The following is a 27,237-nucleotide window of genomic DNA, read 5'->3' as shown; positions in this document are numbered from 1 at the left end:
TTACTTCAAAGTGCTGTTTAATTTCTAGGCCAAGCCTCCATATTTTGGGTAAGTGTTACCTTATGCACAATTTATGCACCATTCTACATATCGTTATGAATAACCCGCATTTGGATAAAGAAGAGTTAGTGAGTGAGTTCTGTTTAATGCTGCCTTGAACTGTGTGTCATTTATTGCAAAGCCTAAAGGGATGTTATCACTTTGAAGAAATCCATGTCTACATGAACGGTGTTTCCAGTAGGACCATGATCAGGGAGAATATTGAATTCGATTCCATGACGAGCGGTGCCTGTTTCAACTGGCTATGTATACCAATTATTATGAGCAAACGAAGAGCATTCTTCAGTGGTAGGGTTCCTCGGCTGCTACCAAGTTAGCCAAGAAAGACACATGTCAGATAGGGTGCCAAAGAATGCCAGATTCGACAAAATACAGTCTAAATGTCCTGATTAGAGGATCCTGAAGGTCTGTTTGTCGAAAATCCACTGGTGTCAGAGGCCAGATGGTTGTCGATGAGTATATCCTCAAGTGGTTTATTGACCGTCTCCGTCAACAGGAAGGGAATGACGGCGTTGGCAGCTACTAGAATCCCAATGACAGTGTAAGGCAGCAGGAGGTTTTGTTCGGTCTGTGAAAAAAAATTAAAATTAGGATGAACAGTGACCCATACGGCCTCACCATAGGGTGTATAGGGAATTATATGTCAATTTCAGTATCATGGATACTGTATGGGTTAATGTCCGTCTCTGTCTCCAATCATGTGTCATTAAAAAGACATCTTTGTAAGTACAAAACGAATCCCATATTCGTACAGTTCAGGGGACAGGTGATATTCCAATATGTAATATATAATAGTCCAAGCGAGAAGTTTCGATTAGAAGCACTGACGTCTACACCCGGAAGGGAGTACCATCGATAGAATACATGCAGAGCATTTCTATATGTTTTTAAAGTCCAAATGGGCAGTGCTTGTCTTCATAAACGGCTGTATCAGGGCTTTATAAATGCTGGAATGGAACAAGTGATTGATAAATCTATTTTCATGCAGGATACAAGGGAGGCATGAAGTGCTGGGAAACAATAGACACGGGTGATGTTGTACAAAACGACCCTAGCGCTGTGGTGACCGGAACTCCCATACTTTAACAAAGACTTAAGGTAGTCTTAGCGCTAAGGTTGTTTTGTACATAAGCAGCCTGGGCCCGTTCCATAAAGCGATTGTACTGTTGCTAGCGCTGTATGTCTATGATATATTAAGGAAGTACACCTACTGTGTTTCTGAAGTTTGGTACTACTGTAAAGTGTATAGCTCTTTATTTAAGACCCGTTTAGATCCGAGAAAGAATTGGTCTTCAATAACGTCTGCTTATCGTATGAGGCAACAAACGGGATCGGGTGGTTAGGCTCTGTGACTTGGCCAACACATGTCATAGTATCCAATTTGCATAGATCTGTGCTCATGCTGGTGATCACTGGATTGGTTGGTCTGGACTAGCTGGAATATGGCTGAGGTAAACAACAAACCAACCAATCAATCTTACTCTAATATGGAACCTAGTGCTTCAGTGCTTCTGACTAATCACTCAAGCACTCTTCAGTGTCATGGCTGAATACTAGGCCGTCTTAGTTCCTATTGTGGAACGGTTTCCGGAACCCCAACCCATATGCAGTCTCACCATTAGGACCATATAAGGAGCAAGGATGCTTCCAATACCGGCGGCAATGTTGCACGCTCCTATTGCAAGAGTTCTGAAAAAGACAGTCATTATGGGTCACAATTCGTGTTCACAATTCATCGGTAATAGTGTGTTAGAGGCACTATCTTGCTTTTTGGTCAATACATACTATTGAATATTACAGACTTCTCAGTGCTATATGTTGCTGGCTGTGAGGAGATTTCTTACATCTTTTGTCACGGTAAATAGGTAACAGTAACAACATCAACTGAATAATAGTTAGAAAATGTTATAATGCGTGTCCTATTATAGAAACAATAATATCGGAACTAATTAGATCACATGTGACAATAATCATTATGAATTGTTCAGTCCCGTTAGCTACATGAAATGCCTACAGCAGCTTTAAATACTAAATTGCAAAATATAATGTCGTTTTACACTTGAAAGTAGGACTTGACTACCAAAATACAAACGTTACCAGGGTGGAACACTGGAAAACTCAATTCCAAAACATACGTACAATACCGTCGTTCCAACCATGTGTCATGATAATGCTTTGGATTACTAAGATTTACCACAATAACTTCACACTCGAACCTATGAACATAGGCGTTTCACGAGTTCAAGGGCCGCAACTCATGATTGTCCCGTGATAATATTTTTATGACTCTGGAGACTAGGTGCCACAAACCTGATTTTAAAGTTAATGAGTTTATCGTCATCTTTAACAGGGTTCCAGCAACACCACGATCAAACCTTATGGAGTGATGACATCGTGTAACCGACGAAAAGATTTCAGAGGAAGACAAATCAGCATCATCATCATCATCATCATCACCACCACCACCACCACCACCACTACAAACGCTTCATCATCTTCATCATCACCACCACCACCACCACCACCACTACAAACGGTTCATCATCTTCATCATCACCACCACCACCACCACCACCACTACAAACGGTTCATCATCATCATCATCACCACCACCACCACCACCACCACTACAAACGGTTCATCATCATCATCATCATCACCACCACCACCACCACCACCACTACAAACGGTTCATCATCTTCATCATCACCACCACCACCACCACCACCACTACAAACGGTTCATCATCATCATCATCATCATCACCACCACCACCACCACCACCACCACCACCACTACAAACGGTTCATCATCATCATCATCACCACCACCACCACCACCACCACTACAAACGGTTCATCATCATCATCATTATTAGTGCTATTTGTCTTGTTTTTCTTTTGCATCGTCAGATACATAGCGGCATTACCTACATAACTGATTCTTGATCATCTTTTACATCTGTTAATAGCACACACAATGGCCCAAAGTTGGAGGGGCTTGGGGTAGCTTAGTGGTTAAAGCGTTCGCTCGCACACCGAACATCCGTGTTCGAGTCCCCACACGGGTATAATGTGGGAAATCTATTATTGGTGTACCCCATGGTGGTATTGCTGAAATATTGCTAACGGCTTCGTAAAACTATGCTCACTCACTCCAGAGATGGGCCATTAGCATAAAATGAACCACGTCATGCATGGCAGGGACCAGATCTCTATTAGCCCTTGGATCGAGCACAAAGCATATGCTAGGGGCTATTCTACTCAAGTGCTACTGATGTTGTAACCATGGTGTCATCTAGATCGGCATGGACTTCTTACCTTATAACAGTAGGGTAATGTTCAGCAGTGTAGACTTTGAGAGCTGCCCAACCTGCTGTAATCGCCATCTTGGCGGTCAAGGCCATTGCAAAGTTGACAGTCGCCAAACCAGAAACACCTTTAAAATGAATACAAACGGATACATAATTGCATTTAAATTTTGATAACATGTGTTACATTTGGGATACGTTGTCTCAGCAAGGTACATATTCAAAGTCCTCTGGAACATTAGTAAAACCAGTGCGGTTCATTAACTAGATTGTGCACCTAGAGTTAAAAGTATAACATTGGTACACAAGCTCGCCACCCCGGTACAAGTACTTATGGCTAAAGGACCATCGAACATTTTCCAATATGCTTATGTGACAACTGCTTAAGTGGAACGGAGAATCGAACCCGGACACGCACGCACCAACTCACCCCTAGACCAATCCATCGCGCGTATTTTAGCTGAAGTAATGTCTGAATTTTTAATTTAAGTTTCCGGAAATAAAAAAAATTAAATATGAGTCCATTTTGACATAGAGGGGATATTCATAGTTTCGCTCTGTCACGTTGACAATACTGGTCGCATGAAATGGTTACGCCATGTTTACAACACCACCTCTAGGTGAACGCGATTGTGTGTTAGATTCAGCGACACAATAGCCGCGCCGGTGGGTTCCAACAGAATGGTGAACGCCTAAAACATGCACTCCGAGCAAAAGTGCGCTTGATGCACCATCGGTCTGTTGTAGGCCCTAAACTGACTACAAACAATCTTCGAATGAGGATTGAACATACCTTAGTTAAGTTAATCAGAGTGGGCGATTACCTATTGTTAGAAGCGTACGTACAATCTATCATTGACTATAAAGCGCGCTCAACAAAATCAGAACTTTCTGATGATGGTCAAATGAATAAAAAAGTTAAACATCCGATTCTGATAAGTCTAACCTTTATCGACTGTAAACATTTCTGAAAACTGACGTTTCAGATAAGGCTTTCAAATTTTCACATCTATCCAGATTGAATTATCGAAAACCAAACTCCTAGATACGATACATGAAGTTACGATGTTTGAGTGTGATTTAAGCATTAATATTCAAATTGTGTGGGCATTGCTATGGGCAGAAATATCAAATGAAAGCATTCGAGGCATCCAATAATGCATGATTATCATGCCTTACCTGGTGCATGGACTTATCATGTATGCAGTTTACGTGATGGCAAAAGATAAACATGATCACAGTGTAGTACACACATAAATGAATAATGCATGAACATACACATTACACATCAATACCTGCTAGGCATTAAATCATCCTCAGGTGGATACTGACATCAGCTTCATATATTGAACCCCCAAAAAAGAAACTTTACACTTGGTGAAAAGAATTATTTTGAAAATGTAGAGTTCAAGATAGTTAATTGCCAGCGTTGCCATGGTAACTTCATGCACCCGCCCAATTCAACTGTGATGAACGACGCGGGGTGCATGCAGCATGTTCTTTGAAGAAAACGCGACCCAGCGTGGTAAGCAACTCTCATGTCACGCCCTACAGATGTTGAACGTGAACGCGTAACTGGTGTTATTAGCAACGTCTTACTGCAAACAAGAATGCAATAACATTTGTGTATTAACCTGTGGTGGGCATTCTCTGGCAGTGGCGTTCTCTTTGTGCAAAGCAACGGCTTATTACGCCATGACTATGTAATGATAACAACATATGGTGCTCAATAACATCAAAAAAAATCATGCATGTCGAACCTAATGTGGTTTAAATAATATTTCATCCAGGATGACATATCCATTCCCTGATATTTATATCTGTCTTAGTTATAATACATAAAAATATGTAACAAATAACGATCAAATCTACGGTCATGCTTCTAGTCTGGACTGTTTTCAAATTGCCCCCGGCCCACCTTCCGCGGCACAAACTGCCACTGTGAAACACGCCACAGCACACAGCAGGTAGAAGCAGAAACATGTCCATCGACGCCCGATCCTGCAATCAACAACGGACCTCGTTAATGGCCCTTAAACATCCAGGTTAGAATAGGTCTTCAGTAACCCATGCTTGTCGTAAGACTAATGGTATCGTGTGGTCAGGCTCTCTAACATTATTGACACATGTCATCGTTTCCTAATTGCAGAGATCGTGCTCATGATGTTGATGACTGGATTGAGTACTTGCTGTGATATTGTTGAGTGCGGCAACAAATATAACCCCGCTAACCCGGGGAACCAAACAGAGTTCATAGTGAAATCAGCGGACAACAAACACCTTTGTGACTTCATCATCTATGTTCACCCCCTACCTCGCTTCTCCAAAACCCTGGAGCCGCTATTTATAACCTATCTCGGCCAAGTTGCATGTTGTAATGCTGGGTGCTGAGAGTTGAATACCTTCATTCTCTTTACTGCAGAAACACTGCTCTTGTATCATAGTGTCTACAGCCATAGTGGCATCTTTGTACTTGGTTTGTGACTTTAGTAATTTTAGGATGTAGTAACGTTTTCAGATTTATGAACTATTAATGCGGTCTCACGGATACCGTTAACGAGGAAGAGGGTGTCTTCCGATTAATCATCATACTTGCGGATTAACCAATTAAGATGGGGGAGGAGGGGGGTGGGATTTCATTTTATATGCACACAGGCGTTCTCAGCTGCACTCGTCGGTTAAGTGAGGTTTCCACATTAACCGGAGACTATGGAGCTTGCACCTAGTGTGGATATTGTTACCGGGTGTGATTAGATAAGATTATCTGAAATGATTACCTGATGTGATTATCTGATTGTGTGGGTCACATGTGTGCGATGGGGAACATACCTGTCATTGACGTAGATGATAACTGGGATCCGTGGTAACTCTGCGAGCCCCGACAACGATATGTTAAGGTACATATTTCCGACCAGGTTCCGAGCTCCGAAAGACAGACCATAATAGACAATACTAGATATGCACCTGGAGTCAGATAACCGCAGACATAAGGGGCGGGGAAGTGATGACGTAGCAACACAGAAGCCAGCTGCATTATTATCATTAGGCTATGATTCATTGATATATTACAAATTAAATATATAAGATACTTTTCTACAATTCTCTCGCTCATTAAATTTTTTGAGACTTTTACGCCGACAGACTCTGAACTATTACATGATTGTTTGTTTTTCTGCACGACTATACGGGAATCAATATGGAAACGTTGCGCGTACGAATTACAGTAATTCTATCCATAGAATTTGTCATTATATTTCCCAATTTCTAAATTACCCCTCAAAGAAGATATTTGATATTTTTTGTTAATTACAATGTACTGCATTTACAATGATGTTCTGTAAAAACGGTCGCAATATTATAGGAGTTTTGTTACTAATGGTGTTGATTTTGTAAAATCATACCACATGGTTTGAAATACAGCCATTTTTTTCACCCTTTTCAGCGAGGTATACAGGTGAAAAAATGTATATTTCTTCTGAAAGATTCGATCTGCCTTTTCTCGTTCAGCTAAACGATGCAGCTGGCTTAGGTCCGGCATATTAATCCGGTTCATCTTAACAATCCGGACAATTGTCTTCTTCGCCTCATCGATACGACCACGTGACAGCTGCCATCGAATGCTCTCCGGGAAAAACCTGAGGACATATCATCGCGATGGTTAGTAAATCCAAATACACACGCATTGATAAATGTCCTCACCGTGACACTGCTGAGACACTGCCAATATAAGTAAACTCCCTCAATGGTCCTGTTACTATACAGAATCTGGGCGCATCATGTGCATGTTGAAAGAAGCGACCATGGTCCTGCCCTGTCATGGAATCCTAAATAGCAATGACGATGTTCGATCGCGGGACCCTTTTCGTTTGTTTACCATCCTCTGCTGGAATCAGCAGCAACATTTCAGCTGTACGAGAGCGGCGGTCTGCCACTAAGGTGAATTACAGAAACCAGTAACTGGCACCAAGGAAGGTTCCAATCAACAGTAATTGGTGACATGTAAATGTAGAAGCCATATAATCTCCAGTCACGGGATGGAGTTTGATCCATGGACCTTCCAATCCGTGGTCGAAATCCTTGTCCACATGGCCAAACAGGTCCACCCAGCCAGCAAGGTCAGAATGTCATCTGTGGGATGACGTGCACACGCTTGGCTACTCGAAGTTACTTGGTCTGACCACATAGTCTAGTCGCCTCTTAAAGTAATATAGGATTTTGGAGATGTAATTCAACCAGGAATACCCTCGGTACTGTACATCTTACCTGTATGTGAACAAGAACGGTGCCTCCAGAGCCGCTATGATGAAACACAAGTATCTGAAATCATGCACAAGCCAAGCAAGGAGACCGAAGAAGGCAAACCCTAGAGACCAAAATGGGAAGCAGGCAACGACAGTCCTCCATCTTGATCGGACGAACTCAACTGCAAGGGGAAAGTAGGTGACGAGGTATCCTCCACAGGCGATGCCGATGAAGAAGGAGCAGACAGTGAACATCAGCCATGATGTCGCAAAACCCGCGACGGTGCAGAAGACGGTGAGTATGAGGAGACACAGGTACAGGGCAACCTTGCGTCCAAATGCATCTGAGATTTGAGCAGAAACAATGGCACCCACCAGGTTGCCGACCATCTGTATTGACGTCATTGTGGCGGTGACTGCCTCGCTGTCGCAGATGAGGTTCCACTAGTCAACAGATTGTAGAAAAGATTGTTATATGACAGCTGTTGTCCCTGTATTTGATTAATGAGGATGTGAGGTTTCTGCACTAATCAACATATTGCAAAACAGATTGGAACGGACAGCTATTTTCGAGTGCTAAGTTTTCTACTAATACGTAATTGATGGAAGTAAAAATGTACTGAACCAACCTCACTGACTACTGTTGTCATCATGGGGTCAAAATATACATTGTTGCACGTTGACTGGTTAGCAGGACAATACTTGTAGGTGTCGTTTCGACAACTGAGGCATGCCTCGGGTGGAATATTGGTCCCGTTATCTTGGCACCACCAGTCTGGCACCTTGCCTGAAAATGACATCATCAGCGCCGCCCAGACTACGGGTATTTCCTGGACGTACATCAACAACATCATGACCATCTGGAACCGTCCTGGGTCCCCAAGCTGGTCCACCAGACCCTCATAGGAAGTGCCAGCAGTGCTCATCTGAAACAAGTAGAAGAGACGTACAGTCAGCTTAGTCAAAGCGAGGTGATTGTTCATGTGCCTCTGTGGTTGAATCGATACTGTCAGGTAACGATCACAGTCCAATATAACGTATCCTATACGTGCAGTCAAATCAAATCATACACTGCCTACAGTCTTGCAGCATGTTGGTCTTTCATTTTCATTTGCCCGTAGAAACCCAATACAGACACACCAGAGTTGAAAGTCAGCCATTATGAATTACACAGATTACACAAAAGGGACTACAGTCGACTACTCGGGAAGATCCTACAATACATACAGTTGGACCGTAGCTGTAGAAAGGTTTGTAGTCCAGTGAAACTACACAAAGTGACAGCCAATTGAAGTTTTTTAATGACACGAATTTAGACATGGGTGCCACCTGCTGATGGCGTCATGGCATAATTTCTTACCAGAGTCATATGCTCGTAATACCTTGCACGTAATAATTTAACATGTTTAAACTTAGGTTCCTATAAAAGAGACGAAAGGCATTGTTTTCACAAGTTAAATTAATCACAAATGAACATTAGTACCAGCAGTTATGTTTAACGTCCTGGGTCTACATTTTCGAAGGTCCGTCAGTGCTATAATAGTCGTAAGTGCCATACGTTAACTTACGACTATCTTAGGTCTGAGAGAGCTTCGAAAACCTAGTCCCTGTTCTGTTTGATTTTGAGATAAATCCCCGTCTTATTCTCACCTGTCAAATTGTTACAGTTCATGATTAAAATTTGGACTTTAACAACAATGCTTCTGTCTGACTGATATAAGATACCTTGTCACCTTTCAGGGACGGTAATGTCCGGCCGTTATCCTCCTGTAACAATCATCATAGTATGACACCCTTCACTCTCCACATCGCCCTCCTCTGGCATTACCCATTACCCTGGCAGGAGTTGACTGATCATGACCTAAATTCCATTCCATTGTTTGGCTCCAAACTTGTATGATATAATCACAGGTGACGTCTTCATTGATGACAAGGCAGCCTTCGCCAGCTATTCAGATATTGTCTAAAATATCGGAAAACAGCCCCCTATCAATTGGGATTACAACTCTGAAACTTTTACGAATGCTGTCGATTGCACAAATGGGCTACGAAAAAAATAACCTGCAGAATGCCTTTCCGAGTGGGATTTGGACAATGGTAGAATGCACAAACTGAAAAGGAGGAGACGGAGTAAATTACGAAAATTCTAACAATAACCACGACAGATTTAAAAAAAATTCTTATACTTTTTCCTTCATTCCGTAGAACCGGAATCAGGCGGGGGGGAATAGAGGCGAAAAACGATCTGATATACCACGACTGGCGAGTAATTATTAAATATAGTGCTGGAAATATGAGAGCACATCCCAGTGAGGACATAGGCGTGTACCTTTCATTACGGCGAAATTGTTTTTTTGACACGATAAATATTTTTTCCAACCGAAGTACATTGTCAACTTTTACTCGCTTCGCGAGCATTAAACAGTACTGGTCATTTTCTCTCTGTTGCGCATGCCTGTAGCGCTACAGTTAGCCCGTGCCTGACGTTACGGGTGGCTATTCTGAGAGCAACAACTAATGGGATACCGATAGTCAATTGCACCATACTACTGCAACTGTCTGTTGCGACCAACTTTTATAGCAATACTATTGCTCATTTACCAACAGAAATCAACTAGTAAACTAGTCTTTCGTGTAGACATCGATTCATTACCATCGGAGACTCAACCACACTGCAATTCATCGATAGCTCAATGCATCGCTACAGACCTACCTTATATCATCACTATTTGAGAGAGATTCATACACACATGCTCAGCCACTGTATCTAATAGTGACAATCACTGGGTTGGCTGGTATTAACTCGACTGTTTGCTGACGGTTTGGGGCAAACTACTGAATGCCACGTCACATACACCTGATACAGTAACATTACTAAACTGAGTGCTTTTAGCAGTGATTTTTTTATGAATGTTGAACAGGTTTTGCCGTTTCCGTTTACGGATGGTGTCAATCACTGGATTATCGGATCCAGACTTCATGGTACAGTTGTAATACTGATCGACCAGACCTATATTCAACATACTGATAATGTAGTTTGAATTGTACAATCGACTCTCGTTTCCTTAGAGATTTCTTTTGAATGTGGTTTTGTCATGCCAATTTGCTATATTTGGAAATAAATCATAGGTAGCTCCTAACCAGCAAATCTGCGATTACAGATACGAGTCGGACACAGAAAGGCTTAGCAAAGAGAGTTCAAACATGTACAATATTCAACAAACTGTGTACAACGTTACATATTTGGAGTATCTACCTTATATGCCCTTCGTCACTCCTTACTAGTGCTGTTGGAAGCTGTTGGAATGAATTTCTATGTTTCCTCCAAAATCTACATCCCAAGATTCACAATATCCCTGATGTTACTCAGAGCAAATACATAATGCTAGTATGTACATGAATATAAACATGGGTCCTAGTAATACAAGCTTTGGAAGCAAGTATTCGAAATCATATATGTACACAGATGACAGCTATTGCTAGCTAAGAATTCCATGCAATGTCTGAGTAGAACCCGAAAATAGAGCAAGTATCTCATCACGGTTCAATTTGAACATGACTGCCAACATTAATTTTATCAATGGGGATGGAGAAAACGAGAAAAACACATTTCGTTCAGTTATATAATACTCACAGTGTGAAAGTACATATCAGTTATAATGAAAGGCATGACTTTCACATTTGGAACATGGTCCAGATGTAATTGGTCTTAAAGCTGCCTTAAGAGAGTATTGGATGCAGCAGCCATGACATCATTAAGGTTGTGTTCACGTGCCGTTTGATATCATTATATGACATACGAGTATGGTGGTGCTAGTATTGGTATTTGACTGACGCTATGTATTATATGTTTCATTGTGAAAAACATGTGTTTTTGTGCACAACCTTCCCAAGGGTAGTAATCTGCATTTGTCTATGAATCCTGTTAGTGACCACATTCCTAGGTTCGCTGTTGTAGTGTCAGTTCATGATTTGTGATCTAATCCTTGGATGACTCTAGCAAAATGTCCCTGTGTATTCTCTAACTCAATGGTTTCTCTCTCGCGTATGTCGCTAAGCAACTCACTTGCGTAGAAGGTAGTAGTGAGAATCATTCGGTGTCTTGTCAGAACACATACAGTAAGATGGAGCTCATAGTTTCTTAATCCTACAGACTTCAGCGAAATGAGCCAACATCGCATTATCGCTGTAGTACATGTTGGTTTTGAGAATTACTTCCTTACCTACCTACCTACCTACCTACCTACCTACCTACCTATTGAGTGATTGAGGTCTTATGCTGCAAAACTACTTACCTACCGAATGATTCAGGTGTCATGCCGCAAACCTACCTAGCTACCTACCTACCTACCTACCTACCTACCTACCTACCTACCTACATACATACATACATACATACATACATACATACATACCTATTGAGTGATTGAGGTCTTATGCCGCAAAACTACTTACCTACCGAATGATTCAGGTGTCATGCCGCAAACCTACCTACCTACCTACCTACCTACCTATTGAGTGATTGAGGTCTTATGCCGCAAAACTACTTACCTACCTACCTACCGAATGATTCAGGTGTCATGCCGCAAACCTACCTACCTACCTACCTACCTACCTACCTACCTACATACATACATACATACATACATACATACATACATACCTATTGAGTGATTGAGGTCTTATGCCGCAAAACTACTTACCTACCGAATGATTCAGGTGTCATGCCGCAAACCTACCTACCTACCTACCTACCTACCTACCTACCTACCCACCCGAACACCCGCCTGCCTGCCTGCCTGCCTGCCTGCCTGCCGCAAACCTACCTACCTACCTTCCCACCTACCTACCTACCTACCTACCTAACAAGCGACTGAGGTCTTAAGCCGCAAATTTACCTACCTACCTATTGAGTAATTGACGTCAATCGACCGAATGACAGGTCTAAAACCTACCTACCTATCTACCTACGGAGTGATTGGGGCCTTATGTCGCAAAAACACCTACGTACCTAGACACCCCAGTCTAAGTAAACTTCGCCTCCGTGTATTTCGTTACACTTCACCACTGAGTCTAACAAAACCTAGTAGAAGGTCGCGTCAGGTAACCTTTGAGCAACCAATGACAGTCCAAGCAAATGCGAGACGGTTAAATAGATTTAACCAATCAGACAACGGCTACTATTTAGGGATCAGAGGGACTTTCAAAATATTCAGGTCACCGACACAGATCTCTCCACAAACAAAAATCAGCATATAACACAGTTATTTCACCTACAGTATATGCGCTTTGGGGTTTCTGTTGACATGGTTACCATTACCTAATATTTCCGCAAGATAACATCCTTGAATATTGTCAAAAACGCTATTTTCAGCGACTGTTTACTCACCGTTGTCATGGCTTTACGTACGCCGTGTGCATCACCCGGAAGCGATCGTACGCTAAATAGCATTCGGAATCGTTCGGGTACGAACCTTTTCGAGATAAAAAGTTCATAAGGGATGTGCAAATGTGCACTTTCGCGATTTGGTAATCTGTGTTCTGTTTGGTCAATCTCAAAGGTTACCTGACGCGACCTCCCATAAGGTTTTGTTAGACTCAGTGGTGGAGTGTAACGAAAAGTACTGAGGATAAGTTTACTTAGACTGCTAGACACCAACTTACAGCGGTTACAACGAGAGACAGCCACTTGAGGTTGATCAGACTCTTTAGTCCAGTGGATCGACGTAGCAGACAGAATATGCACTATAAAAACTATAAAACTATAAAACTGTAGCGCTTGAAACATTTATAGACTGATTCATATTTGATATGGAGGCACTCAAAATTATTTCGTTTTTGCCTTTGTTTATCCAGCTATACAGCGGCGGACTGCAAATACTTGAGACAGGACCAGACAATCCAGTGATCAACAGCATCAGCATCGATCTACATAGTCGGATACGTTGACATGTGTCAACCAAGTCTGAACACCTGTTCCCGTCAGTCGTCTCTTGCGACAGGCTTCGGATGATGAGAGTGGAAGATCTGACTGACATGCATGCTATGTTGTCTATTTGATCTACAACAGCTGCATGCGTTGGTGGGATGGCATATCTTGATCACTGCTGCAAGGACTACAACATCTGCAGCTATTGTTCGTAACGTAATCTTTTCATTGCCATTATCGCAGCATAAGCACAATGAAGTATGATTAGACAAGTACAGACAGATCATGTTGTTGAAGAATACATACTAACGTATTGTCGGAAATTGAAAAAAAAACTGTTTTGTAGGCAGTTACTCTGTAACCCCTAAGACTGCAAATAGGTTGTGTCGTCCTAACTGGCCATTCAGTTGGATGCGTAAAAGGACATCCAGAAACTATGGAACATGGAGTCCGAGAAGGGACATTGTCGCGTTGTCGCGTTGTCGCCCTCTCAAAAACAAGCAAAAATGAGGCGAAAATTAACCAAAACGCGACAATTCGACAACGCGACATTTCGCCTTTTTGTCGCATTGTGGCGATGTCGCGTGTCGCGTTTCGAATAACATTTTCTCTGTTCCTCCAAAGTGCAACACGTGACATAGCGACACTTTTCAATGTCAAAATATGTCGCGTTGTCGCATTGTCGCCCTATCTAACATATGTAAGAATTCACTAAAACCAGATACGCGACAATGCGACAACGCGACATTTCATCAAAATGTCGCGATGTCGTATTGTCGCGTGTCGCGATTTATTAAAATATTGACCACAGTATGCATTTAACAAATTGACTAAAACGCGACAATGCGACAAAATATATGTCGCAGTGTCGCTTTGTCATTTAATCTACGCATGCTATGCTACGTTATACTCTATTCCACACTTGACTGGTCTTTCGTTACCTCCAATGGTTTTCAAAATGAAGTAGTACTCGAAATGGCAATGGGCCTTCTCTTCTTGAACTTAATTGTTGCTTAATTAGTTGCTTTATTGTTTTACATATTGCAAATGTATTTAGCCAGTCAAGTGTGTTCTAGCAGCAAAACGAATTATTAGCTCAACTATTCGTTGTAATCATGGCACACTGTGCCCCTGCCATTCAAGGTGGGGCAATTTGCTGTGCAGAGTTAGTCTCTTAGTCACACCAGATAACTATTATCATAAGTTCGAATCCCAGCACCATACACATTAATCACTTTGGGCATTTCGATGACAGGTTGTGAAAAACTAAAATGTTGTTACAATTGAAGCCACATCGGCAGAAACATCAGGTGATGTCCTCGAATGGGTCACTATGTTCCATAATGTGGCTCCTGACAGTTTCATGGTACAGTCCTGTCCGACGCTGATGAATTTGTCTGAGATCTGCCTCTGTTCACTCAGCAGTGGATGGACAATGTTTATGGTGCTGGGATTCGAACTTAGATAATAGTTATCTGGTGTGACTAAGAGACATTAATCTGCACAGCAAAAAGCCCCGCCTTGAATGACAAGGCAACCGTTTGCCGTGATTACAATGAAAAGTTGAGCAGATAATTGTCTTGCTGCTAAACACACACTTCATTGGCTAAATACATTTATGTATAAAATAATTTTCAAACCAACAATGAAGATTTGCATTAAGTTCAAGAAAGGCAGCCCCACTGCCATTTCGAGCACTCCTTCATTTTAAAAACCATTGGAAGCAACAAAAAGACCATTGAAGTGTGAAATAGAGCTTACCTTTTCCTGCGCATGCGTACTATGATTGACTTTCTACGCATGCGCACAGGAAATTGAATATTTCAGTATGTCGCATTGTCGTGTGTCGCGTTTTAGTAAATGTTTAGTTTTTTCTTTATACATCTTAAAGAGGGCGACAATGCGACATATTATGACCTTGAAAAGTGTCGCTATGTCGCGTGTCGCACTTTGGGGGAACAGAGAAAATGTTATTCGAAACGCGACACGCGACATCGCCACAATGCGACAAATGGGCGAAATGTCGCGTTGTCGCATTGTCGCGTTTTGGTTAATTTTCGCCTCATTTTGCTTGTTTTTGAGAGGGCGACCACGCGACAATGTCCCTTCTCGGATTCCATAAGAAATGCATGTTTACTCCTAATTGGGCAAAACATAGAATAAACATCACTAGTTGCTGAAATCAATAAATGAGACTAAAGATGGATTTAGGTCGTTCAGACAGGTATGGCGACGACCATACATGACATGCATACGCTGCCTGCTGGCAAAGGGGCCACCTTAAAGATATGACCTTCAGTAAATTATTTGTCAATTATTTTTCAACTGCAAAGTTTCCCCTTTTTTCTGTATTAATCAGCCACGATCCACCACGCCACGATAACTTACAATTTCACTTCCTGGTACTTCAGTGCTTTGGCGTAGAAAAAAATATGTCCACATCAGTCTAATAAAAAAGCAAAAACACGCACACACATAAAACAACTCTCTCAGGGTGCCAGGGTGCCAAGGGCTTCGCTTGATTTTGTAGAAACAGTGTGAAACTGTGTACAGTGTAGTCTATTTTGTTTTTATTGGTTTGACTTTAACAAAATGGGCCAGCAGACTTCATACAGGACTGGATAGTATTTGTAAATTGTTATGACATGCCTTGTACTTCCACAGTTTAACTCGCCCAGGGGATTATCATATATTATCTGATATCTATCCCAGAGCACGGCCCCAGCCATCGTCTGCTACACCCGTCGACATCTCATACCTGTTTCGTTTTATAGCGACAGTGAGACGCCATGGTAGCTACATCCTTCATAGTTTCAGCATGAAAGTTACTATTTTTAAGTCGGCTATCGTTTACGATGAAACTAAGTCTAATTTCGAAATCTGTACTGTTCATTCCTGTACAAATCTCTTCTCAGTAAAGACCTTTTATTATGTTTCATATCTCCCTAACACTGGAACTGTAGTTAGGCTGAACTTGGTTTAACAGATATTTCACACTTTCACATAGCAACTTCACAAATTATAGTTATATAGGTAAAATACTTTTGTTTCTATTTCCGTCAGTACTGTTCTGCTTCTGTAATAACTTCATTTTCCTGATCATGGTCTGACTATTCTCTGTGCTACCTTTCTGGTACAGTAGCAGCGCCAAAGACATGTCTCTGAACACCTCTGTCTGTTGCCTTTAGACTGTATCTATCCCATATCAGACCCAAACGTGTGACATTTCATATCTGTACATGGATATATGGTAAGGAAACCTCGCTAGCACAGTCATAAGATATTTTGACAGTACTAGGCTTCAAATTTTGGACAGGGACAGATCCACCAATAATCAAGCTTATAACTGCTAGGTCTTCTAATAATGTTGTAACGCTTGCTTCTTTACGCTTGATTTTGTACCCGTGCGAAAACACATATATCCTGATAGGGATGGTGTCTTATTTTCATGCTGAAAACAGGTATATGTCTCCACGTGATAGACAACATTTAGTCTCTGGATAAGAGTTTTATGTCAATCTCCATTGTTTCCAGTTCTTCTTCACCATCTATTTTACGACACTTTTAATTTGTAATGACAATTAAAGTAAAATTATTAGGTGAAAAAGCAATGTTAATAGACTTCGGTCTGTCCCCAAACGTCCCTTTGTAAAGGTCGCAACTGCTCTTTTACTTATGGGTCACATGATCACATACTGCGAAGGTGAATCATAATTTTCGAAATTGCAGTATGTGCACAACAGTTTCAGGAACTGAATTAAAAGGAACTTTTTTTACATGAACAGACTTTCAGAAATACACAAAGGCAAGTTATTGAAATGTTTGACGCAGAGATGTCCTGTCATAGCGTCGTAGCTAACTTGATCATTAACCTCTCTGTTATTGGTCCTCTTGTGACCATGGCATGAAATAACCACGGTGAAATAACGGCACCACGGTGAAATAACGGCACCTTCAAGACCTGGAAGACTGAAGCGTACTACTGATTATGATGACCGGTGATGATCATCATCAGCATGATGAAAACTGCTGAGGAATGGCGATTGTCATCTTTGCTTTCAGAAGGAGGCTGCGGGTGCTTGTCTCAAGGTAAGTCGTCCCACCAGAAGTCCTTTCCTCACTGATAGGGATAGTGGTTAAAGGGTTCGCTTGTGATGCCGAAAACCCGAGTTCGATTCCCCATATGGGCGCAAGGTGTGATGCTGATGGAATGTTACTAAGAGCGGCATAAAAACATTCTCGCTCACACATTGATAAGCACTGGCAGAGACGTTTGTTGGCGGCTCAGAGATGATGTCTAGTTGCGTTTCATACAGATCTCATTACAGTACTTGGGGCACGCAATAGTCAACGTTACTGTCAGGAAGTACTGGATACAGCCTTGGTGTGATATTGCTTGTCGTCCGAGATTCGTAAATGACAACGCAGGAGATAAAAGGACACGTTTCGACAAACAACTATTTCATTACAGTTTAGTTTAAATGTGAACATTATACCTTTGAAAACAAATAAAATGTTAGCCTTGAAGCTTGTACAACGTACTGTGTAAATGTTTAATATTTGAACTGGATATGTATTTCATCTTTTGAAGAAACAAAAGACTTTTAGCTCTGAAACATGCATACTTGGTGCATGTGTACAATGTCAGTGTACAATAATACCCTACGAATGGACTATAGCCAGTGTTTATAACACTAATACAAATTTTTTTATCCAGCTTAAACTTTGTTACATTTAAAGTGTCATAAAAGTATAAAAATACATTTTTCATTTGCCTGTGTTGGTGGATCACCAAGCAAAATATAAAACTCACGTTTAGATTATGTCTGTAAAGGCAGACTAATTTATGTTTCTTTGTCTTTGTTTACAGCTTTTTTTATGGTAAAACGTCGCACAGACCCACATGATGTTCTTCTTGATTGACCTGTCCATCAATTCTCGATATATAAAAACATATAGTTTCGTTAACATTATTGATTTTCTTACAACATGGGAAAATATGCCAGACATCAATACAGATATATTATGGAAGAAATCACACGTCACCTTTATAACTCAAAATCTAGCATTCCAGTGCCAGTCTTCTTCCATATACATTTGGGGCCCGGGGGTCTCTAATTATACGTGTGCCCCAACCAAGCATTCTGTACTTATTCATCTTGCCAGAACATTATCCATGACCAGAACTAATTTACGTTATTGTAATTTACGTCATTGTTGTTTACGTTATTGTAGTTTACGTTATTGTAATTTACGTTATTGTAGTTTACGTTATTGTAGTTTACGTTATTGTAATTTACGTTATTGTAGTTTACGTTATTGTAATTTACGTTATTGTAATTTACGTTATTGTAGTTTACGTTATTGTAATTTACGTCATTGTAGTTTACGTTATTGTAGTTTACGTTATTGTAATTTACGTTATTGTAGTTTACGTTATTGTAATTTACGTTATTGTAATTTACGTTATTGTAGTTTACGTTATTGTAATTTACGTTATTGTAATTTACGTTATTGTAATTTACGTCATTGTAGTTTACGTTATTGTAATTTACGTTATTGTAATTTACGTTATTGTAGTTTACGTTATTGTAGTTTACGTTATTGTAATTTACGTTATTGTAGTTTACGTTATTGTAATTTACGTTATTGTAATTTACGTTATTGTAGTTTACGTTATTGTAAGTTTACGTTATTGTAATTTACGTTATTGTAATTTACGTTATTGTAGTTTACGTTATTGTAATCTACGTTATTGTAATTTACGTTATTGTTATTGTAGTTTACGTCATTGTAGTTTACGTTATTGTAATTTACGTTATTGTAGTTTACGTTATTGTAGTTTACGTTATTGTTGTTTACGTTATTGTAGTTTACGTTATTGTAATTTACGTTATTGTAGTTTACGTTATTGTAGTTTACGTTATTGTAATTTACGTTATTGTAGTTTACGTTATTGTAGTTTACGTTATTGTAATTTACGTTATTGTAGTTTACGTTATTGTAATTTACGTTATTGTAATTTACGTTATTGTAGTTTACGTTATTGTAATTTACGTTATTGTAGTTTACGTTATTGTAGTTTACGTTATTGTAGTTTACGTTATTGTAATTGTAGTTTACGTTATTGTAGTTTACGTTATTGTAATTTACGTTACCGCCATATATGGACATTTGGAAAGTTTGGCGAAACTATTGTCTTTTGCTGTCTGGTATTGCCGAAATAACAACAATGTGAATCAAACTTTGACAAGTGAAAGAAGTTTCAGGTAGTTATCGCCCTTTATGAAAAAGTAAAGAATATTACATCGCGGTAACGTACCTTACGTCCATGAATGCTGAACGATGTTAGTTTTCTATGTACGACATTTCCTTTTTGTGTTAGTATATGTAATTAGGCAACTAAATATTCCATTTGTTGAATGGATTGTGATATGGTTATATTACTGAATGGTCAATTAAACTTCTAATTGATGAGATGTAAATTAACAAGAGTATGAAGAAGTTTCAGATAGTGTCAATATGTTTGAGTTTTTTTCGTAGGTGAAGGGCACTGTGGCTGAAATCGCCCATTATGAATGAATTCAACTGTGTACATTCACGTTTTTTTGGTAAGCACATCATTAGCGTAACGAAATTCACTTCATTACCTCCGAGAATGATTGAATTAATATGATAAAAACGTTATGAAAGGTATGTAACGATGTCAAGTGGATTTCATTTCAGACTCTGCTGCCCCAAAATAACATAATTATGGAGAGAGATTTAAAAAGCAAAAATGGGAGTAGCATACATTTTGTATCTCAAAATGGAGAGAATTGAGATAACTGGCGATTTTGTGTCGTTTTAATTAAAAGAAAATTGTTACAGACTGGTTATACGTTTTCTTGCTGAAATAAAGTTTAATTGTTATCAAAAGTGTTTGTCATCATTGAAATATATCACCATTACTAATTCACGTTACAGACGAATAATTCTATTTTCCCTGACAACCAACAGAAATATTGTACTATTGTCGATTGTTTGTCATCAATGAATGCAACCAGCTCTGCAGGTTTGCACTCGGGCGGAAAACTATCAACTCATAATTCCATTTTTGATGAGTATTTCTTTTTTTTTTGATCATCAAATAGTTAAATAAGCAGCTTACAATGTTAATTACACTGTATATTTTAATGTTAGGTCTGAAGCAAATTAATTTGCTTTTATAGTTCGATCGATTTTTGTACATTTCTGATCTACGAACTCACGCAATTCAACCGGAACTGAAAGATACTAAGCTTACAGGGATACTGTGACCTAAAATACATCACGGAATAGGTGGTCATCTTTGTGGACACACACAGAGAAATCTGGTCGCGCCTGAGAATGAATAGTTTGTAGAAAATTAGTTCAGATATGGTACTAACTGACAACATGACTGCATAGCGGATTTCATTAACGTTTTTCACAGTTGTACACTCCAATGGTTCCAGTTAAGTGAGAATGAGTAAGAACCGATTCAGAGCAGAGGGGGCGTTTTACTCCTATGTCAGTAATATGACGATCTCACAACGACGGGGAAAAACAACAGCTGGTTTCATACAATCATTGTGGAACAGCGAACTTGGTTCTTCGGCACTCCGAGCTAACTGTAAACCACTGGGTTAACCCGTTTCTCCTGTTCGCAGCGTTAGGAAACTGTGATATCAAGATGTGAATGAGTAACATACATGCTGCTTTTGAGAATGTGTCAGGATGAGAGAAAACACCGACGTGCTAACTGAAACTATGTATGTATGTATGTATGTATGTATGTATGTATGTATGTATGTATGTATGTATGTATGTATGTATGTATGTATGTATGTATGTATGTATGTATGTATGTATGTGAGTGAGTATGATTGTTCGCTACTTTAAGCAATATTACAGCAATACCACGCCGAGGGATGCCAGAAATGAGCTTCACACAATGTACGCATGTGGAGAATCGAACCAGGGTCTTCAGCGTGACGAGCGGACGCTTTAACCACAAGACTATCCAACCGGCCCTGTGCAGATATGACCGCTATATAACCGGAATATTGCTGAGTGCAATACACTACAACCAAAACTGTATAAATAAGAATAACATAGATTTCAAAAACAAACTCACATGTACGTGAGATGTAGCTTACACTCAAACCTGATTGAAGTCCAGTTTACGAAAGAAGCCCGATCTCGTGCATATCCTGGAAGTCCGTGCTGCACATGAAATGTGTTCCAGGGACTTCTGTTGTGAATGCTCGTTCGGGGCAATACTGAACTTTTCCCCGAGGCTTTTTGCAGTGACCATCAGTGAAATATGGTTTCATTCAAAACCTACAGTAGCATATACAATCTACATTCGCTCGACTGACTATAACATCCACCATGAGAGATTGTTGTGAGTTATCCTTATCTCATTTGTGCTGTGAATTTTAAACAAACTATAACACATTGTTATTCGCCGCTAATAGTACTTAACAATTTATCCCAAGCCTTGCTTCGTGACATGAGTGGTAGAAGCCTTTAGAATGGGCGTATTGATCTAACTGGTGTCCGACAGGGTGAAGTGTAGCATCAACAGTTCAAATATTGTCGTTGTTGTTTAACACCGTTTTGTTTGCTTGTTTAGCTATATTTTAGCTATATAGTAGGAGTCTATGAAAAATCATGTCTGGGTCAGACAATCCAGTGATCAACATCATGTGCAGTTGGGATGCGATGGAATGTGTCAACCAGATCAAGGCTTGACCACCCACTCCCGTTAATCGCCTTTTACGACAAGCGTGGGTTGTTCAGTTCTAACCCTGATCTTCATGGCTTGTTCACCACCTTGTTTTTACAACGTTTGCACTCAAGATATCTCTCTTCATGGGAAACTACTGATTGTCTTTGATCTTAAAGGAGTTCACTTATTACATCTATTACATGTCTTTCCGAAAGGACCCGTGAAGGTCCCGGGGTAGAATAGGCCTTCAGCAACCCATGCTTGCCATAAAAGGTGACTATGCTTGTCGTAAGAGGCGACTAACGGGATCGGGTGGTCAGACTAGCTGACTTGGTTGACACATGTCATCGGTTCCCAATTGCGCAGATCGATGCTCATGTTGTTGATCACTGGATTGTCTGGTCCAGACTCGATTATTTACAGACCGTCGCCATATAGCTGGAATATTGCTAAGTGCGACGTAAAACTAAACTCACTCACTCACTTTCCGAAAGCCCCAGTGACACTATCAACTGCTTATGAGTACCTTCTAAAAAAAATCAATCAGCAATACGCTCAATGCCCTGCTCGATCGCAGGACAAACTGGCAAACAAAGATAAGTTGAGCACCAACCTGACAATTGACCCGCATTAGCACGTATGAGCGCCGCTTGCAATTGTGAGCGAAGGGGCTCCAAGTTGTCCGCGATCAGTGAGTGAATTTAGTTTCACTCCACACACAGCAATATTCCTGCTATATGGCAGCGGTCTCTAAATAATCGAGTCTCTCACGACAAGCATACTCGCTTTTCATGGCAAGCACGGGTTGCTGAAATCCTATTCTACTACGGGACCTTCACGATCGGTGAAGCACGTGAGAGTCTTATGAGAAAGGCGTGTTCAGATATGAACGCAATCAATTTCATCGTTATGCACTGGACGTGCACTAGCCTACATCTGCTCTCGCTTTCACAAACCAAATGGGTTTGCTCATTCTACTTCTCGTAAATGCGTTCTCTCCGCCAGTCCAGCGTATCCTTTTTGCCAGTGATTCGTGCAATATGTTCGCCATGAGTTCGTTCAGCGTGCGTTGTTTGAGCGCTGCAAGTACGCTACGCATATATCCAATATGCGTGATTATAGATCGTGCCGGGTGATCGGCGTATGAACTGCTTATCCCCAACGAACACAGATCATACCATTGCCGCGCTCTACTGATGCGGGACCGGTGCGGGACAGACGCAACGTAGTTTTGGGCATGCCCAAAGGTATCAGGTGTACCGAACTGTACGGTGCGCATGTCTGCGTACGAGTACGTAAAACTTACACAAAGTGTTTGAGATGCATATGAGGTGCGTATTGTGCGTACGACTGCGTATGAAGGAAATGTCAATGTACAACCCACAAGGAATTATGATACGCAATTAAACCTATGATATAAAGTTCATTCGGTAACAAACATCAGCCTCATCCGTTCGGCCTAACGATATAGATGTAGATATTTGTGCATTATCCAGAGCAGGACTACACCAGTTAATTTCAAGGCTGAAAAACTCGGTATAATGGTTTAAGTTAACATTTGTTACGACAGGCACTGGTGGGCGGCAATAGTCCTGTGACGCGCATGACTGAAAAATATTTGAATAGTTACTGTTTTTTTTACGTTTACGGAGGTTTCTTATTATCGACCAGGTCATGTATGAAAATGAGAAATGATAATGGTTTCAGAGAGGCGTTTGTCAGCAACAAGTCTACGAAGTCCCATTCGCGTTTGTGTTTAAGTTAGGTTATCGTCATGTAAACCCTTGGTTGGTGAGTCAATGGTGATCGTTACGTTTTGGAATGCCTTTCATTAACTCATGTTTAGTTCGACTAGAGACGGACCTGAAAAAGATAGGGCATTGATTTTCCGGGAATTCGAGAAGGTTACCGATTTGGTGGGGTAAGCCGGTGTTCAACTATGAAAACAAGTTCTCCAAACAGGCTTATCTCTATTGTGTGTGTATTCTCACCGGGTTTGGTGGTATGCTTGACGTTCTCACGTTGTTACTCTGATCTTATTGGTGCAGTTCAACAATTAGTTCCGTTCGATTTCTTCTTCCGGGTCAACTCTGTAACTACTTTTCAAGATCTTTAATCTGTGCTGTATTTCAAAGGGTACTTCTTACACATTACAGTGAAACCTGTGATCAAAACTAGTTGCTCCCGAATCACACGGTCACTAACGTTTGACAGCTGTGATAATACTTCTGATGGGTTGAACGTTTCAGTAATGCTGGACATGGGATCAGCTGACACCACGGGAGTGTCCACAGCTGGGACGTGAAGGAGTAAAACAGCAACACACGCGTAACGCAACTTACACAATCATCTGATGTGTTTACAAAACGATTGAGTTTGTTGGGAGTCTGGAGGCTGTTTATTGCTCACACGTGTGACGCCGGGGTGACATTGATGTGATGGTTAGCTTGGTATGTCGATGGACAGTTAATGGAATGTAGGTCACCGCTCTCGGTAAGACATTTGAAAAATATCAAGTTTTCAGATAGGCTGATCCATGTGCAACAGTGGATGTTAGAACAGGAATTTCGGACTGAGGTAAAGTTTCACGGTACTGGTATACAACGCTTTCTAAACGCTCCTGTTTATGTTCATATATGTCTATTTGTTAAGAATTGTATGGTAAATAAGTATATTACATCTTGCTTGGTATGAGCAGTTATGTCAGCAGGAAGGAAGAATTGTTAATTAGCTGAGCGTTTTATTTTAATGCCTTTCCAAGACAGTATATTTGGTCCCCATCCCTTAAAGCGACCATAGCCCTAAGACAGCCGTAAGTTAAGTATGGGAGGTACCCTATATGGTCAAACAGCCGTAACTTAAGTATGGGAGTTACTATCAAGTGAGTTACTGTATATGGTCAGACGGCCGTAAGTTAAGTATGGGAGGTACTATCAGGTGAGTTACTGTATATGGTCAGACGGCCGTAAGTTAAGTATGGGAGTTACTATCAGGTGAGTTACTATATATGGTCAGACGGGCGTAAGTTAAGTATGGGAGTTACTATATATGGTCAGACGGCCGTAAGTTAAGTATGGGAGTTACTATATATGGTCAGACGGCCGTAAGTTAAGTATGGGAGTTACTATATATGGTCAGACGGCCGTAAGGTAAGTATGGGAGTTACTATATATGGTCAGACGGCCGTAAGTTAAGTATGGGAGTTACTATATATGGTCAGACGGCCGTAAGTTAAGTATGGGAGTTACTATATATGGTCAGACGGCCGTAAGTTAAAGGTCACATGCAACGTAAAATACAACTTTGCAGATTCTGGTACCTTTCGGTATGCACTTACCGAAACAAATCATAAAAAATGCTAATTCAACCTATAAAGTTGAAAAAAAACGCGATGAAAAAAAGCCCGCGAAATCGGAGTTCAAGCGTTTCACTAAATTCCCCCCAGCGCTGGGGGGAAAACTGGTTTCAACAGCTGTGCTGCGCTTCGCCCATAACGCATGCGCAGTGAATAGGTTCGCGGAACTTGAAACAGTATGCATGCCCAGCGTCTGAGGTCGTGAGCAGTAGTCTAATCTTGGTTGTGTACACAAACAAGTAAATGATCTACTCGTTACGTAAAAAAAACTTGTTGATTGTGGTAAGCAGTTTCGGTCACAGAGAAAGCTCAGTGTCTGGTTTATTCACACCTATATGTCTGCCTGCCTGTCTGCTAAAGACAACATGCAGTACACAGCTTCAATCATTGACCACGAGTAATTTGAACTTAACACCTATCAGAGTATACGACATAAAGAAAATAAGTTGATTTATGACTCGTGCACCCGAGTCCCGTCCCTGCCACATTATGTAATTAGGCACGTGTGATACACATGACATGTTTTTATGTCTGTGGGTTGCAAACAAACTACATTCACTTTTTTCAGATGACTGGATCTGACGGAAACTGGTGCAAACTCTTGTCAGTTTCAAGTCCTGCCTTGTACTTGGACGAATGACAGATTCCAGCCATCGAGCGCAAATTCGGAGAACATGTATTTTCAAAACCCAACATCTCTATATACATTCTTCATGGATAACGACTTGTTTTAGTGTGTATGATTTTGTTTGACAACAGTATATGAATCCATACTGAAACGACGCATCAAGTACACAAAAAGAAGTTGTTATCCATAAAGAATCTTACTTTCTTGTGACTAGCCATACCAGGGAGCCTATATAGAGATACTTATAAAATGCCCATGAAACAGATCATCTGTCTGTACACACAATGAACCATCAGCAGATCAGCAAATGAAACAGCCAATCAGAATCCGTCGTTACACTTGAGTGCACATCCAGGTACTAAGACTGGGTTCGGTCTCCCGAGGGCTTCGTTTCGGGGGAAGTAAGCCCAAGTACAAAATATTGCACTTTTGAATCGCGATTGTACGCTTATAATTTTGTCTATTTTTTTTTTTAAAAGCAGCAATGTATATTATATGTCATGAATAAGTGATGAATGTGTTTTAATTACGTTCGATTTTTTGGCTGCATGTGACCTTTAAGTATGGGAGTTACTATCAGGTGAGTTACTATATATGGTCAGATAGCCGTAAGTTAAGTATGGGAGTTACTATATATGGACAGATAGCCGTAAGTTAAGCATGGGAGTTACTATATATGGTCAGATAGCCGTAAGTTAAGTATGGGAGGTACTATCATGGGAGTTACTATATATGGTCAGATAGCCGTAAGTTAAGCATGGGAGTTACTATATATGGTCAGACAGCCGTAAGTTAAGTATGGGAGGTACTATCATGGGAGTTACTATATATGATCAGATAGCCGTAAGTTAAGTATGGGAGGTACTATCAAGGGAGTTACTATATATGGTCAGATAGCCGTAAGTTCAGTATGGGAGTTACTATCAAGTGAGTTACTGTATATGGTCAGACGGGCGTAAGTTAAGTATGGGAGGTACTAT

The 27,237-nt window shown here is 40.6% G+C and overlaps 1 protein-coding gene across 3 annotated transcripts; it reads right to left on the bottom strand.

Annotated features, from left to right (window-relative positions):
• LOC137293958 (organic cation transporter protein-like) lies at nt 1-21,824 on the bottom strand. Of its 3 annotated transcripts, none has more exons than XM_067824860.1 (9): nt 21,700-21,824; nt 8,241-8,537; nt 7,634-8,055; nt 6,772-7,005; nt 6,200-6,334; nt 5,289-5,371; nt 3,381-3,498; nt 1,677-1,749; nt 1-628 (listed from the first exon to the last, which is right to left on the bottom strand). In XM_067824860.1, the coding sequence occupies exons 2-9, from the start codon at nt 8,535-8,537 to the stop codon at nt 437-439; spliced, it is 1,554 nt and encodes a 517-aa protein (XP_067680961.1). In that variant the 5' UTR covers nt 21,700-21,824; the 3' UTR covers nt 1-436. The 3 variants fall into 3 exon arrangements, with proteins under 3 accessions (XP_067680961.1, XP_067680962.1, XP_067680960.1); XM_067824861.1 differs by having other exon boundaries at nt 21,708-21,815; XM_067824859.1 differs by having other exon boundaries at nt 21,678-21,741.
• Between the last annotated feature and the right edge of the window lie 5,413 nt (nt 21,825-27,237).

This window comes from Haliotis asinina, chromosome 8 (assembly GCF_037392515.1).
Source record: "Haliotis asinina isolate JCU_RB_2024 chromosome 8, JCU_Hal_asi_v2, whole genome shotgun sequence".
In the NCBI taxonomy this organism is placed as follows: Eukaryota; Metazoa; Mollusca; class Gastropoda; order Lepetellida; family Haliotidae; genus Haliotis; species Haliotis asinina.
The sequence above is the reverse complement of the archived record's forward strand: the minus strand, read 5'-3'. Positions and strand labels throughout refer to the sequence as shown.

Bases quoted from the DNA above. Each gene is read 5' to 3' on its own strand.
- LOC137293958 (XM_067824860.1), bottom strand. From the start codon at position 8,537: ATGAGCACTGCTGGCACTTCCTATGAGGGTCTGGTGGACCAGCTTGGG. The intron at 1,750-3,380 runs GTAAGAAGTCCA...TGTCTTTTTCAG, and splicing joins CATTACCCTACTGTTATAAG to AACTCTTGCAATAGGAGCGT. The intron at 629-1,676 runs GTGAGACTGCAT...TTTTTTTCACAG, and splicing joins CTCCTTATATGGTCCTAATG to ACCGAACAAAACCTCCTGCT.